This window comes from Poecilia latipinna, unplaced genomic scaffold (genome assembly GCF_001443285.1).
Source record: "Poecilia latipinna isolate Pla-1442-1.1 unplaced genomic scaffold, P_latipinna-1.0 Scaffold1027, whole genome shotgun sequence".
In the NCBI taxonomy this organism is placed as follows: domain Eukaryota; kingdom Metazoa; phylum Chordata; class Actinopteri; order Cyprinodontiformes; family Poeciliidae; genus Poecilia; species Poecilia latipinna.
In genome coordinates this window covers 100,334-113,149 of record NW_015113643.1, presented here as the reverse complement: position 1 = coordinate 113,149, position 12,816 = coordinate 100,334, and the positions used below count along the sequence as shown (strand labels likewise).

The following is a 12,816-nucleotide window of genomic DNA, read 5'->3' as shown; positions in this document are numbered from 1 at the left end:
CCACGGACGACTGAAAACACCCAAAAAAAAAAATCATTTCAGCCGCAAAAATACAACAAAAAAAAAAAAAAAAAAAAAAAAAATACAAGAAAAAAGACAACCGTAAAAAAATGAAGCCTACAAGAAGAAATAGAAGGCAAAGGTGTAAAAACTTTCAGAAATTAGAGCACTTTTTTCAGTAATTCAGTACAAGAACAGAAAATTATATTGGTCAACTACACAGAGTGATGTAGTTCAATTGTTTCTGTTAAATTTGCATCTCAAAAAACTGAACATGATATAATAACAATAGGAGAAAGATGTGCATAGGAAATATGAAGATATGACCACATTATGGTGTAGACAACCATGGGAAATATAAACGACTGCACACTTGTGCAGCAAGGAATCGTTCATAACCTCTGCAAGGGATAGTAGTTGTTCCTTAGCATAGCAATGGAAGGTTGAGTGCAAGGAAAACCTGTGGTAGAACAATTTCCACAGGCAACAAGGATAATCATAGCCTTGACCAGATTGTTAAGCGAAGCCCATTTAACAATTTAGGGAGATTCAGAAGGGGTGGACCACAGGTGGAGTCAGTGCTTCAAGAAGTTCCACATGCAGGATGAACCTCATCCAGGAAATGAGCTGCAACAGTTGTACTCCTTGTGCTAAGTCTCTCATGAACCGCATACAACATTCGAAGCAACTTAAATAAGGCTGAACAGAAAAGGACTTCAATGCAGGTACATCCTCTTTTATCAACACAAGGAATCTCAGTTGCAGCCCACGTCCTGGATATGTTCATGTGTGGTGGTTTTTGAAGCAATGGCTTTTTCTACTGCACTTTTTGGTGATATTCTAATCTACTGAGCTTAACATGAAATCATTTAATAAACCATAAATACCTTTCCTTTAGAATCTGCACTATCGAAAAGATGAATTCCCTGCAAAAGCTGTGTGTCACTTCATACCTTGAGTATTGCGTTAGTGATGGTGAGGTCCTCATTGTCAGCAATGAGTTTGTCGAGGCTTTGCGCCATTCTTTCATTAGCTGCAGTTAGCTCGTCCCTCTCTTTCTGAAGCCTCAGTGTCAACTCTGCCAATTCACTTTGTTGGAGGAGAAATATCACGCGGTTTATCAGTATAAATGTGTAGCTGTCTCACGTGCTTGCTGGAGTCTACGAGTCCGACTGAATGGAGCACAAACCTTTTCATAAGGTCTATTTGAGCAGCAAGTTTTTCTTTCTCATCCGTCACCTGCTCCTTTCGCCGTCTCCTGGAGTCTCTTTCTGAACGGGCTTTAGCCAGCTGGGAATCCTGACAGTGAAGGCAACATCCTTGAGTTCTGATGGTGAATTTGAGTTTGGACAACCAGCACTTACATTTGTTTTGTTTTCATACCTTTTCCTTTAGCTGTGCAGTGCACTTTTCTATGGCAGCTTCGAATCTCTCTGCTCTCAGTTTCTGTGCTTGTGCAGCTTTCCTCAGAGATTCTTTGTCCTTCACAGCCTTTTTGGTCAGGGAGGCGAAGGATGTCTTCAGCTGATCAATCTCTGACCTCTGCTCTGCTACAGTTCTCTCCAGGCTCTGTAACACACCAAAAAAAAAAAAAAAAAAAATTTTTTTAATATTTTTTAAAACTTTTCTTCCACAGTTTCAGGTTAATAAAGTGGAGGGTTTTTACCCGTAAATGCACAGTCAGGCGATTGTTCTCTGCTTCCTTGTTGCGCAGCTGCCCCTGCAGGTGAGCACGAGTTGTGTCAATGGACTTGGTGGTGTGAACTAAGCTTTTAATGTTCTCCTGATAAGATAAATAATAACAACAACAACACATATTTTAAAAGATATAAATACATATATTTATAAAAATGTTACAAAAGGTTACAAGTCCTAGTTGCTTTTATTTAAAACATGAAAAGCAACATTTGTTTTCATATTGCTTATTACTGATAGCATCAACTCCAACAATAGTTTATTGCCGTTTTAATTTTCAAACGCTTACACAGACATTCTTAAAAACATTTTAAGAAGCATTTTAAAAACTTAGAATAACTCTATAGCAGTAACCAGCCGATGGCTACTTGGTAAAAGATTGTATTTTTTGAGTATTGGTTGTTCTTACCTGCTCTTCTCTCCGCAAATCCATCAGTTTACCAATCCTCTTCTCGGTCTCATCGAGGTCTTTTTTTAAATTCTTTTTGGATCAAAATAAGGACAATTTTGTCATTTGCCCCCACAAGATCTTATTTACAAAATGTATTTGACCAAATATGATTTAACGAAACAGTCACCTCATTTTCACTTTCAGCGTTTCTGATCCATTTCAGTAAGGTTTCCATCTTTCTGTCAGCATCAATTCGATATACCTATGAGAAAATAATGTCAAACTTATGAACACAGCATGTTTACATCTTCTATTTGCTGGTCTACATTTACAAATGTAACCACATACTAAAAAACAAAATCTACCTCTGCATCTTGAAATTGTTTTAGCTTCTGTCGCACTGATTTATTCAGACGCCTGAATTCTTCCAACTTCTCCAGCAAAAGCACTTTCTGGCGGGTGATTTGGCTTTTGTCTTTGGTAGACCTCCCAGAGCTCTATAATAATAATAATAATAATAATAATAAAGGTATTACAGTTCTGAAACAGTCACATTCTAAAGAAATTGCAAATGTTTTAAACAAAACCTGTGGGATACGAAATTGCAGAAAAGAAGCATACAGCAAATTCGTTGTCCACTGCGTCTTTGAAAGCCACAAGCTGGATTGCTGCAGCGCTGGAAGCAGCTTCTGCATCTATTAGGACTTTCAGAAAAGGGCTCTTCCCACTACTGAAGTTCTCGGGGCTAAAAACAGGGTTGAGAAAGAGAAAACCTTCAGGTATCCTAGAGCATACTGCATATTTTGTCCAGCTTATGCTGCGTTTTACAAACAAATGTGTTCCACATCCTCACCCAGACTCAGCTCTTGCCTGGACACTAGTGCACGCCCTGTTCCCTTCTTCTGGTTCATCACTGTTGTCTAGGTCACGACGACTCAGAGGGAGACCCTCCCTGATGGGACTGAAACCAAGTGGGGAACTTTGGGGTTTACCCTCTGGAGACATACCTTACGTTGAAAACTAAAATAAGTGAGTAACAGTCAGTGCTAAGAGAAAAGATAGGATTATTGTGCAATTTATTTTATAGTTCAAATATGTTTTATTACCTTTACCTTATGACTTGTGCCAGCAAAGGGGCTTCGAAGGTCAACACATAGCAACAGATGAGGTTGAGCAGCTGCTAAGCGTTTCGATCCACTCACTGAACATTTGCTTGTTCAATGAAACCAGCAAGACCACCACCAGACTTGTTGCTCTTACTGAGCCTAAAAATAGTCCCTGACAAATAAATGCGTTGAAAGGATAAATATTACTCACGCTTTCGGGTTGTCTGTTGTTATTGACGCTAGTACAATGGGAACTATGCATTCGTTGCAATATCTACACTTGATTGGTTAGCTTTCACGTAACGTAATGACGCAAATACATTCACTGAAAGCTCATTGGCTTCTTTAGATAGGAAAAGAGGCGGGGCTAAATTTAAGTAGAGTTCCAAATAGCCAATAATGAAAAGAAGAAAAAAGAAACGATTGAAACCATAGCAACGAAAAGGAAGTTTACTGCGACTACCCAGCTCCGACAATATCTACACAGCTAAGCTAATGTTACTTGTTTTATACTGAAAATACTTGTACTACTTTTTCATTTTTTTTCATCTGAGTACGATAGCTTCGTGTTACAAGGGTTTAATCGTAGCAAGTTAGCTGGACAGGCTAATGATCGGCTGGTGAAAATGTTTAAAACAAAAATTCTCTTCGTAGGTCCTACTGAGGTAAGATTGATTATATTATTACAGTCTGTAGCTGTAAAGTGTTGACAAGTACACATTAATCTTGATTATTACCATTTACAACTGTAAAATCCTTTATTGTGTAATAAATCTAAAGCGTGCTTACTCCTCATAATCCAGGTAACATTCAATAATGTTGGCAACACCTACATTTCTACCTCCCAACATACAAAACAATAGTACTTACTTGATTACAATATTTATGTGTAGTTTAACGTTCTTCTTCCTGAATTATTTTCACATTTCCATAGTAGAAACACACTGTTGCAAGAGCATTCAGATTTGAACTTCACCCCCTTTCTAACATCATATTAGATACATTCAAGATTTGGTTCAGGATAACTTTGCACGGGCCTCCATCTCTTCTCTAAGCAGCTTCCCTATGGCTGCTGAAAAAAAAAAAAAAAACATACATCCCCGCACCATGATGTAACCACAGTCATGTTTCCCTGACAACCTGGTTAGATTTGTGGAATGGATAGCTGATAGTAATCTTTGCATTATATCCCAAAGAGTTAAAACAATAAAAAATAAAAAAAAGAAATAATTAAACCTTATTACCTTTTGGTAGATGCTTTGTGTCTCAAGAATATGAAGAAAAACATAACAGATCAGAAGAATTTAACTTAAAATATTACGTGTCCAACATATAACTCAATTTACTTAATCAAATTATTTCAGTACCAGCATATAAACACAACATTATTAGTAATACGTAATTGGCTTGTGATAAAGTTCTCACATTCTCAAGCAAAAAAACATGCAAAACCCGTCCATAATATACAATTTTTTTTAGAGCATTACGGCATCAAACATGCACGCTATCTTAAATTTGGTGGTTGTTTGTGTAATTTCTACAATTTTTGAACTAAGGTTTACTGGCACAAATGCCCCGACTTTAACTTTACTTCTAAAGTGAACTTGATTTAGTGATGCAGCTACTATTCAGCCAGAGATCCAACTTGGTCAGTTTTTACTTGTTTAGCTTTAACACAGTTCAGAAGATAAAACAGTAGAATATCTGTATTTTTCACTGTTAATTTAATACATCAAAACTAATAACTTATTTTTGACTATTAACACTGATTTCAAGTTTAGTAAAAGTCAGATAAAGCTTAGAGACATTTGTTTTGCTAAAAAAATAGGACACTTTAGGATAGGTAGGAATCACTAACCTGTTAATTAGAAAAATTCACAACTGTGCTTATTTTTTGACACTTTTAAAACAAATAGCCGTGGAAAACATTTTGGAATATTTATTGCCCTTAGAAAATGGAAATTTGCGGGTCACACAAATAAAACAGGTGAGGAAAAGCTGCATCAGTGCATTTCTGGCTGGATGCTTACACTAAACAAAATAAGACTGTGTAGTGAATGTGTTATTGTTGCAAAATGTTACAAAGAAATGCCAGATAATGTAATGCCTCGTATGTGCTTCTTTTTTTAGAGTGGTAAGACCGTTGTTGCTAACTTCCTTTCGGACACAACAGAAAACGTGGGTGGGGAATACAGACCAACTCAAGGAGTCAGGTACACAAGTCCGTGTTAAAAGTAGAGCCATTCCACTTAATCATTAACTGTTTAAAGTTCCCATTACAGATACTAAAGTAATGTGATATGAATCTCACTGAGGAGTCTGAAACAGTTCACAGAGTGTTTAAATTCATGGCATAGTGTAAAACTGTATTGCTTATTGGACTCCAGTTAACAGAATGCAGCTGCTCTCTACTGTCTCAAGGATCCTGGAATTTGAATCCCAGCCTGAGGGCAGCGGTGACAAGATCTGTGAGGTTGAACTTTGGGACTGTTCAGGGGATTTTAAGTTAGTTGACTTGTTAAAAATTATTTAAAATTTACCATGAGAAATAAGGTTCTCCATAAATTGAAGTTAACATTTTTTTGCAGATTTGAATCCTGCTGGCCTGCACTCATGAAGGACTGCAGCGGTGTGGTGATCATTTTTAATCCTGATATCCCAAGTCACCTCAAAGAAATCGAGACGTGGCACTCCATCTTCATCTCCACCCAAAGTTTGCAGGAAAGCCAGTGTTTACTCATAGCTCACCACAAGCCTGGGTGTGAAATAGAACATGGCCGACTGCCTTTAGGTAAACTTTGTGTAATCCACTCTTAAATCAGTTTTCATGTTACAGGACTAATGGATTTTTTTTGTTTTTTTTTGACGCAGCACCAAATCTGAGCAGGTTGCCACTTATTCATTCTGACCTGGAGGAAGAGCCCGAAGATGTGCGACATTCCTTCTACAGATACTTGGGAAATGTTGTAAAAACAATGTCTGAGAGTCGAGAGCGAGAGGAGATGTCCATCATTACATAGCAGTAAAATGTACCAAAAACTCATTTTAGTCAGCATACAATTTGACTCGAACATCTGAAGTACATTAGTCATTACTAATACCTTAAGATCTTCATGAGGTAATAATGAAACATTTTGTAGCCCTAATATTTTAGGAAATTGTTTGTAAATAAAACATATAAGGGAAGTCAAGACTGTTTCAATGATTTTATTTAATAAGTAGTTGGAATTCATTCAGAATGTGATACTCAGAAGCAGGGCTGGGCAATATGGCTGACAAACATATCACGATACAGCCGTTTAATATCAGTCGATAATTATTGATTAGTTTGTTTTAAATATCTGAAATAATATGAAATTAATAAACTCTATTGGATGTAATTCCTATTGTTCTTGATCATGCTGTATATCGTGATATATTTTCTTCTTGATTTATTGCCCAGCCCTTGTGAAAAGAGGAAGTTCATTATTTAGACATTGTATCCAATCAGGCCTCCTTTGCCAATGCACTCTCCGATGAAGAACCACATCAAAACCTCAGTAGCCACAAGTCCATTCCTGAAAGCTTCCTGAAACAAAACAAAGGAAAACATTTACAGGTAAGAAAACCGCTCCTTGTCTGATTCAAATTCAACCCCTTACCCCCCCAAAAAACAAAAGTATTATGATTTATTTCCTCTCTACATAATCTATTTCTATTAATTATTAAATAAATAATAATAATAATAATTATATATATATATATATATATATATAATTATTTTTTTTCCAGAATGTCTTTTTTGGAATATCAAGGTTTTCATAATTATTTTTATAATCCAGACTGTCTTCTTTTTTCCACCAAACTGTCACTCATACTTGTCTATCATTTACTGGAATTTTTCAACATGTTATTTTGTGGTCAATCATTATATATACAATTTTATTAAGATAGCTTTTCACAATCTCGGCGTTTTCAGGTAAAGATTAAGTAAATATATTTTCAGCTCCCATAAAGAACAAACTAGTCGTAATTTAAGTGAATGAAAAACTGCTCACTTTGACTGTGGTTTGTCCGAAGCGTCCTGTCTGGTAGCTCCTGACCAGACCTTTGGCGGCCTCGATGGCTGTGGGGATCTCAGAAGGGGACGGAGGGACCAGCTCCACCCTGGCGTAGTACCAGAAGGTCGCTAGCCGGGGTTTGGAGTATGTGACAGCGGCTGCAATAAAACACAAACCACCTTACTCGGAGAAGTAAGAAGCTGCAGGGTTGCTCCGGCTTTAAAAGCTAAACACAAAACAGAGAGGAAAACCTGCAGTAACGTTTTCTGTTTATGCACCTGATGTGACGATACGTAGAGGTCACAGAGAACCTGAGCATGTATCACGAACTGTAATAACGCGGCTTGGGTTTAAATTAACTAACCCATTTTATAAGTGTTGTAAGACATAATAATGGTTCACTTACCACCGAGAAGTGTGGGGACTTTAGCAACGAGTTTCTGGACTTTCTGAGCCATTGTGGAATCTCTTCCAAGTACACACCACCGGAAAAAGGAAGAGGAAAACAGATTAGTTTCCGGGTTGAGAATTTCAAAATAAAACTACTGACATGAAACACGTGACGCCTCACAATTGCCATATTGTGAGTGGCAAAGTGTACGTGTGGTAAAAATGACAGGAAACAGTGTTTTCCAATTATTTTTGAAAAAGAGAAATCATCTTTATTTTTGAATGCATGTTACATTTAGTATTAATAATTGATATTAAAGAAGAAAATATCTTCTAATCAAAATGCAATAAAGTATAACATAGATTTAACAGAGAAAAAAAAATAATTTATTTTCCATTAAAATGTGCTTAATTTTTTTGTCTAACATTACATTTAAATGATAAAAATATTTTTAAATATAGTTTGGTTGACTCACTGAACTCACAAAGAATCAAAATACAGCAACACTTTAAATGAATTACAGAAGGGATACTGATGTAATAAAAATACACCATTACCACTGTAAATTAATCATAGTGATTTTGCTTTTTTTGATTGATTTTTTTCTTTTTTTTTTACATGACATTACTATAGAATTGCCATATACACTTTTCTGGTAACTTGGTGGCATCCAGCTGTCAGTAAGTTACTGTAACCTTCTTACTAAAGCAGATTACTGTTAAACAATGGCCTTATCAAAATGCATTGATAAATCCTGAACATCTTTGGAGAGTTGAGTACTCTAGACTGTGCTAATTAAAGGAAAGTAAAACAATGCATCAGTTTTGAAATGTAGCTCATTTGTGGTTTTACATATTACAAGGATGAGTCATTCTTTTCTGAGTCACCCTGCTACCCTCATAAAACAAAACAGTTACAAAACAAAACATTAACAACAAAAAACATCTGAGGTCTACTTTTGGAAAACAGAAAACTAACATGCCAACATTTCACTTTATTAATGCAAAACACACTTTTTACATAAACAAGATTAAATTGAATAAAACATATTTTGTGTTTTAAAATGCAATTTAAGACATTCATTCACAACTACCCATACAATCTCGCATTGTTTTTGGAATTCTTACATTTATTACAGCGAGAGAAAACAACATTGACTTAAGTGTTACTTTTAAATTAAACAACTTCTAATATGAAAACAACCCAGATGTTTTCATATTAGACTCAGCTATGTCTAATGATCACAGACCTTCTCTCAGATGAAAGTGAATAGTGCCTTTAATTTCTGATCAAGGCATAAAACAAATCTAGAGACAAAGTCACTTGAGGTACAACCTAAAGTTTTACAGTAAAATTAAAATTTTCCTGTGGAAATTGTCATCTGTTGTTCATCCATTGCGTGAAGCCAGAGTCTGTGTAGCCGTGTAAAATTTTCATGCTTCACTGTTGATAAGATTTATAGAGATGCTGATTTCATTTTGCAGCAGGACTCGTTCATTTAATTTCATTTTAATTTCCTTCCATTTGTTTATTTCAAACAGATTTTTAAAAACAAGAAAACAAGTACATACATAAGCGAGCACAAAATAATGAGCTTACCACTACTTTTCTGTTTTAAAAAGGAGTAGAAGTGGACATTAGCTTACAGCTATATGAACACTTGTTGCGTGACTACACTGCCTAAAGTATCGATACCTGCTTTAAAAACTGTATCCAAAACCATTAAACTGTACTCACCTGAACCCCATACGGAAATAACAAAATATTGTAAAGACAAAGAAACATCAGACTCAACAATGCAGATGAGCTGAAGATTAATATTAATGGAATCTGGGCTTCCCAAGACCTCAGCAGAGCAAAAGACTGATTGCTTCCCTGCCTCACCATATGCAGTAATCCATGTGAAGCAATCTTGACCAAGTACTGAATACTTGACTGACTTTATTGTATTTAAAATCTGTTTTAAATGGTCCTGAATGAGGTTGAAATATCTAGAGAAAGTGAATGTTGGGTTTTCATAAACTGTAAGACGTAAACCAGAAAATTATGATGCATCTGGGATGCATTATCTGCATGTTTTTCAAATGAATTACTAAAATAAATTCCATTTTCAAGAATATTCTAATTTGCTGAGATTAACCTTTACACAGAGCACACATAAGGCAATTCGAGATGATAATGCGGAACCATCCCACACTAATCTAAATAGGGTTAGTTTTCAAATGCAGCGTTCACATGTCAATGTCTTCATCAAGTTCAACTGCTGCTGTGGACATGAGCTGCAATTACATATTTATACAAATCAGTAGGGGGAGCTCTTTAGCATGACATACAATGGTTCTGCTTGAAAGTTTTGTGTTATCTGCTAAAAATTGTAAAAGACACTGCTCAAATGTACAGTTTGGAGGGACTTAAATATGTTTGATATGTTTAGTAACTGGGCGTTGCTTGTATTATTTTATTCCCCAATCTTGTGTTATTTTAGTGTAAAGCAATATGAGTTCCACTCCCTTGGCTTGTCCTGTAGTGGAAATTTAGTTTTATTGGAAACAATACTCTGATGGTTCTTCTGAGTTGAACATGAATGATCATAGTTTCCAAACATACCAGACACGTCAGCCTGAAATACATAGGATGACTTCCAAAAGAAAAGGCAGCCATTAATTTTTTTTCCATTTCAATGTATAATAAAAATGTCACTTAAAATGTAATTTATAGTAGGTGTGTCTGCTGTTCAAAGCATTAGTGCAGAGGGAGAAGCAAATTAAAAACTAAATAATGACTCAGCCACAGCATTAGGTAAAATTATGACTGTAACCTTCTAAATAAGCTTTGATAGAACAAAATTACCATTTGACATTTTGAGCCGATGACACTCTTTAAAGTAAATAGTGAAATCACAATGAAATTAGACCTTATTAACTGAAAGATGATTGAATGGATTCACAGTGAGGATAAAAGAAATCTTTGCCAACGTAAAATAATTTGATTAGTTATAACAAGCTCAGTGTATTAAAACAAGTAAAATAGAATCCCCTTTGTCTTGTACTTACAGTGGCTTAAAGATGTCGATGCCTCACTGTACAAAAGCCAGGTGTTTGTAAAGTAAAAATTAGCTTTAATATGGTTTCTACATACAGACATTGTTAAAACAAATGACATCACCTAGTCAGAGTTAGCATTAAACATCAACACACAGACTAAATGAGCAGTAATCAGTACCTTATGCCATGAAGACAGATGCAGACCCTATTCAGCATTTTGGGGGAAGTGTGATGTTAACTGCCATATATGGAGTTTTGACATCATTTGTTTTCATCTGAATTGTAGATATTTTAGAGTTTGAAGAAAACAGTTAATCTTTTTCTTCTTTCTGTTTAGCATCTTTATCTTAATCAGTTTATTTTGCTTCTAAATAATGATTTCCCCCCTTTCTCTGGTTTTCTTCACATTTGATATTAGATTGTCTAAATACGCATCAGATAAAAAGAAATCCCAATCAACATTAAGTTTTACCCCAAACATATTTCAATCACATTTTTCGTTTGTGTTTACAGAGTTTATGTTTAGATATGCAGCCTGCGAAGAGAATCTCAAAGAGGTAATTTGTAAACCAGCCCAGCCAATGGCTTCATGGAGCTATATTCAATAACTCAATATGAGAGTTTAACAGCAGGAGAGATGATTGATGTTAGTATGCTAAGACGAGAGGGAAAATGGGTCATATAGCAGAGAAAAACGTTTAGCCTCGCAGCTGTTGCAAAAGTTAATTGCCAGACATTACGGTTCTCGATTAAATACCTATCAAATCAGACAGCCGACCTGTTAATAGAGCACTTTTCATAATAAACATAGACTGCTTTTCAAGTCACACATCTTACACACACAAAACCACAAACTTTAATACTTTTTACTGGAATTTTATGTATTAGATCACACGTGTCAAACTCAAAGACCGGGGACCAAATCTGACCCGTCATAACTTTTTATGTGACGGACCACAACTTAAAGATAAAAGTTGTGTGCTTAAATATTATTTTATTATTCAAATCACAGCATTTTATACCTGTATAACATCAAATTACAACAATCTGAAAATACATTCTATATCATCTGACTTGAAGAAGCACTCATCAGATGCAGAGACAGTAATTTATTCATATTTTAACAGTTTGCTAATAGCTAGTTTTATAAATACATTCTGCCACAACTAGCTCTTGAAGAACATGAAAATAGTACTTTATTTGATCAAAAATAAAAATGTAAAAAGAGTGGCATATACATTCATATTTAATTGATTAGAAAAATATTGAAAATATACTTAATTGCTGTAACCTAATTCTCTAAGTGAAACATGTTGACACAGACTTATGTTTTCAAACCTTTTATAGGAGAATATTTATAATGCTTCATCAGCATGCATTCTAACGAATACAATATAACTATAACTTCATCCGCATTTTCACTGATATCCTCAAAGACATTTAGTGCATCCAATGGTCTTCAGAAGCCATCTATTTAGCAAATGGAGTTCATTTCTGTGTAACTTCCTCTCGGTTTAAATCCAGCTGTTCTGTGAAGGCCTCAGAGGTTTTGCTAGAAAACGTCAGTGGAAAAACAGCATCACAGACACCAAGGAATGCAGCCGAAAGGTCCAGAAGAAAATGGAGACATTTAAAATAGGCCTAGAGTTTTAAACCACCAAGTTTATGACATCTCATGGAGAACTGGTCAACCCAAAGGAAGAGTGGAAACAGGTGGAACCTGCCAAGACATCCACCTAAACTGGCAGGTCTAAAGGACGACCATGAGTTCTTTCAGTATGAAAAAAAAAAAAAAAACGCTTTAATGTAAATACGATCTTCAATTAAATAAATGAACACACTCAGTTGAGTAAATATGCAAGAATAAACCACACAACACCTACCTAAGAGAGCAACAGAACAGTGTCTCACACTGGAACCAATTAAAAAAAATCTTGATTTGCCTCAAATCCCATTCAGTTTTTCTGATTACTTTTCTCAGGTGACTCATTAAATGATTTAAAACACCCAGAAATAACCACAGTTGCCCACTCTGTGTAATTCCTTACAAATTAAAACCTCTCAACAGAGGATATTAGGGTTTGTCTAAGTAATTGCAGCCTCAGACCTCATGCTGCAATGAAGGCTGTCAAACATGTAAACAAGAGGC

General features: G+C 35.5%; 3 protein-coding genes across 7 annotated transcripts in view; 1 reads left to right on the top strand and 2 right to left on the bottom strand.

Annotated features, from left to right (window-relative positions):
* Positions 1-3,488, bottom strand: part of LOC106958891 (outer dense fiber protein 2-like) — an 11,543-nt gene extending 8,055 nt beyond the window's left edge. For 3 of the 5 annotated variants that reach the window (XM_015051053.1, XM_015051050.1, XM_015051054.1), the window contains exons 1-10: positions 3,199-3,488; positions 2,940-3,106; positions 2,708-2,831; positions 2,452-2,583; positions 2,274-2,348; positions 2,105-2,176; positions 1,667-1,783; positions 1,384-1,569; positions 1,190-1,299; positions 954-1,089 (exon numbers count right to left, since the gene is read on the bottom strand). In XM_015051053.1, the coding sequence (XP_014906539.1) occupies positions 954-1,089; positions 1,190-1,299; positions 1,384-1,569; positions 1,667-1,783; positions 2,105-2,176; positions 2,274-2,348; positions 2,452-2,583; positions 2,708-2,831; positions 2,940-3,091 (1,104 nt within the window). In that variant the 5' untranslated portion in view covers positions 3,092-3,106; positions 3,199-3,488. Of the gene's footprint in view, positions 1-953; positions 1,090-1,189; positions 1,300-1,383; positions 1,570-1,666; positions 1,784-2,104; positions 2,177-2,273; positions 2,349-2,451; positions 2,584-2,707; positions 2,832-2,939; positions 3,107-3,192 lie in introns of all 5 variants that reach the window. The other 2 variants (XM_015051051.1, XM_015051052.1) reach the window with 2 other exon arrangements.
* Positions 3,489-3,632: 144 nt separating this feature from the next.
* Positions 3,633-6,383, top strand: ift22 (intraflagellar transport 22 homolog (Chlamydomonas)). Its single transcript, XM_015051072.1, has 5 exons — positions 3,633-3,857; positions 5,323-5,405; positions 5,614-5,697; positions 5,781-5,983; positions 6,064-6,383. The coding sequence occupies exons 1-5, from the start codon at positions 3,819-3,821 to the stop codon at positions 6,210-6,212; spliced, it is 558 nt and encodes a 185-aa protein (XP_014906558.1). The 5' UTR covers positions 3,633-3,818; the 3' UTR covers positions 6,213-6,383.
* A 2-nt stretch (positions 6,384-6,385) lies between these two features.
* On the bottom strand, positions 6,386-7,752 carry atp5mg (ATP synthase membrane subunit g). Its single transcript, XM_015051074.1, has 3 exons — positions 7,639-7,752; positions 7,230-7,390; positions 6,386-6,760 (listed from the first exon to the last, which is right to left on the bottom strand). Exons 1-3 carry the CDS (start codon positions 7,688-7,690, stop codon positions 6,662-6,664), a joined length of 312 nt encoding a protein of 103 aa, XP_014906560.1. The 5' UTR covers positions 7,691-7,752; the 3' UTR covers positions 6,386-6,661.
* Between the last annotated feature and the right edge of the window lie 5,064 nt (positions 7,753-12,816).

Excerpts from the sequence above, each read along its gene's own strand:
- ift22 (XM_015051072.1), top strand. The coding sequence starts at position 3,819 with ATGTTTAAAACAAAAATTCTCTTCGTAGGTCCTACTGAG. Across the intron at positions 3,858-5,322 it reads TCTTCGTAGGTCCTACTGAG|AGTGGTAAGACCGTTGTTGC; the intron begins GTAAGATTGATT and ends TTCTTTTTTTAG. Across the intron at positions 5,698-5,780 it reads GACTGTTCAGGGGATTTTAA|ATTTGAATCCTGCTGGCCTG; the intron begins GTTAGTTGACTT and ends ATTTTTTTGCAG.
- atp5mg (XM_015051074.1), bottom strand. The coding sequence starts at position 7,690 with ATGGCTCAGAAAGTCCAGAAACTCGTTGCTAAAGTCCCCACACTTCTC. Across the intron at positions 7,391-7,638 it reads AGTCCCCACACTTCTCGGTG|CCGCTGTCACATACTCCAAA; the intron begins GTAAGTGAACCA and ends GTTTTATTGCAG. Across the intron at positions 6,761-7,229 it reads TCGGACAAACCACAGTCAAA|GAAGCTTTCAGGAATGGACT; the intron begins GTGAGCAGTTTT and ends GTTTTGTTTCAG.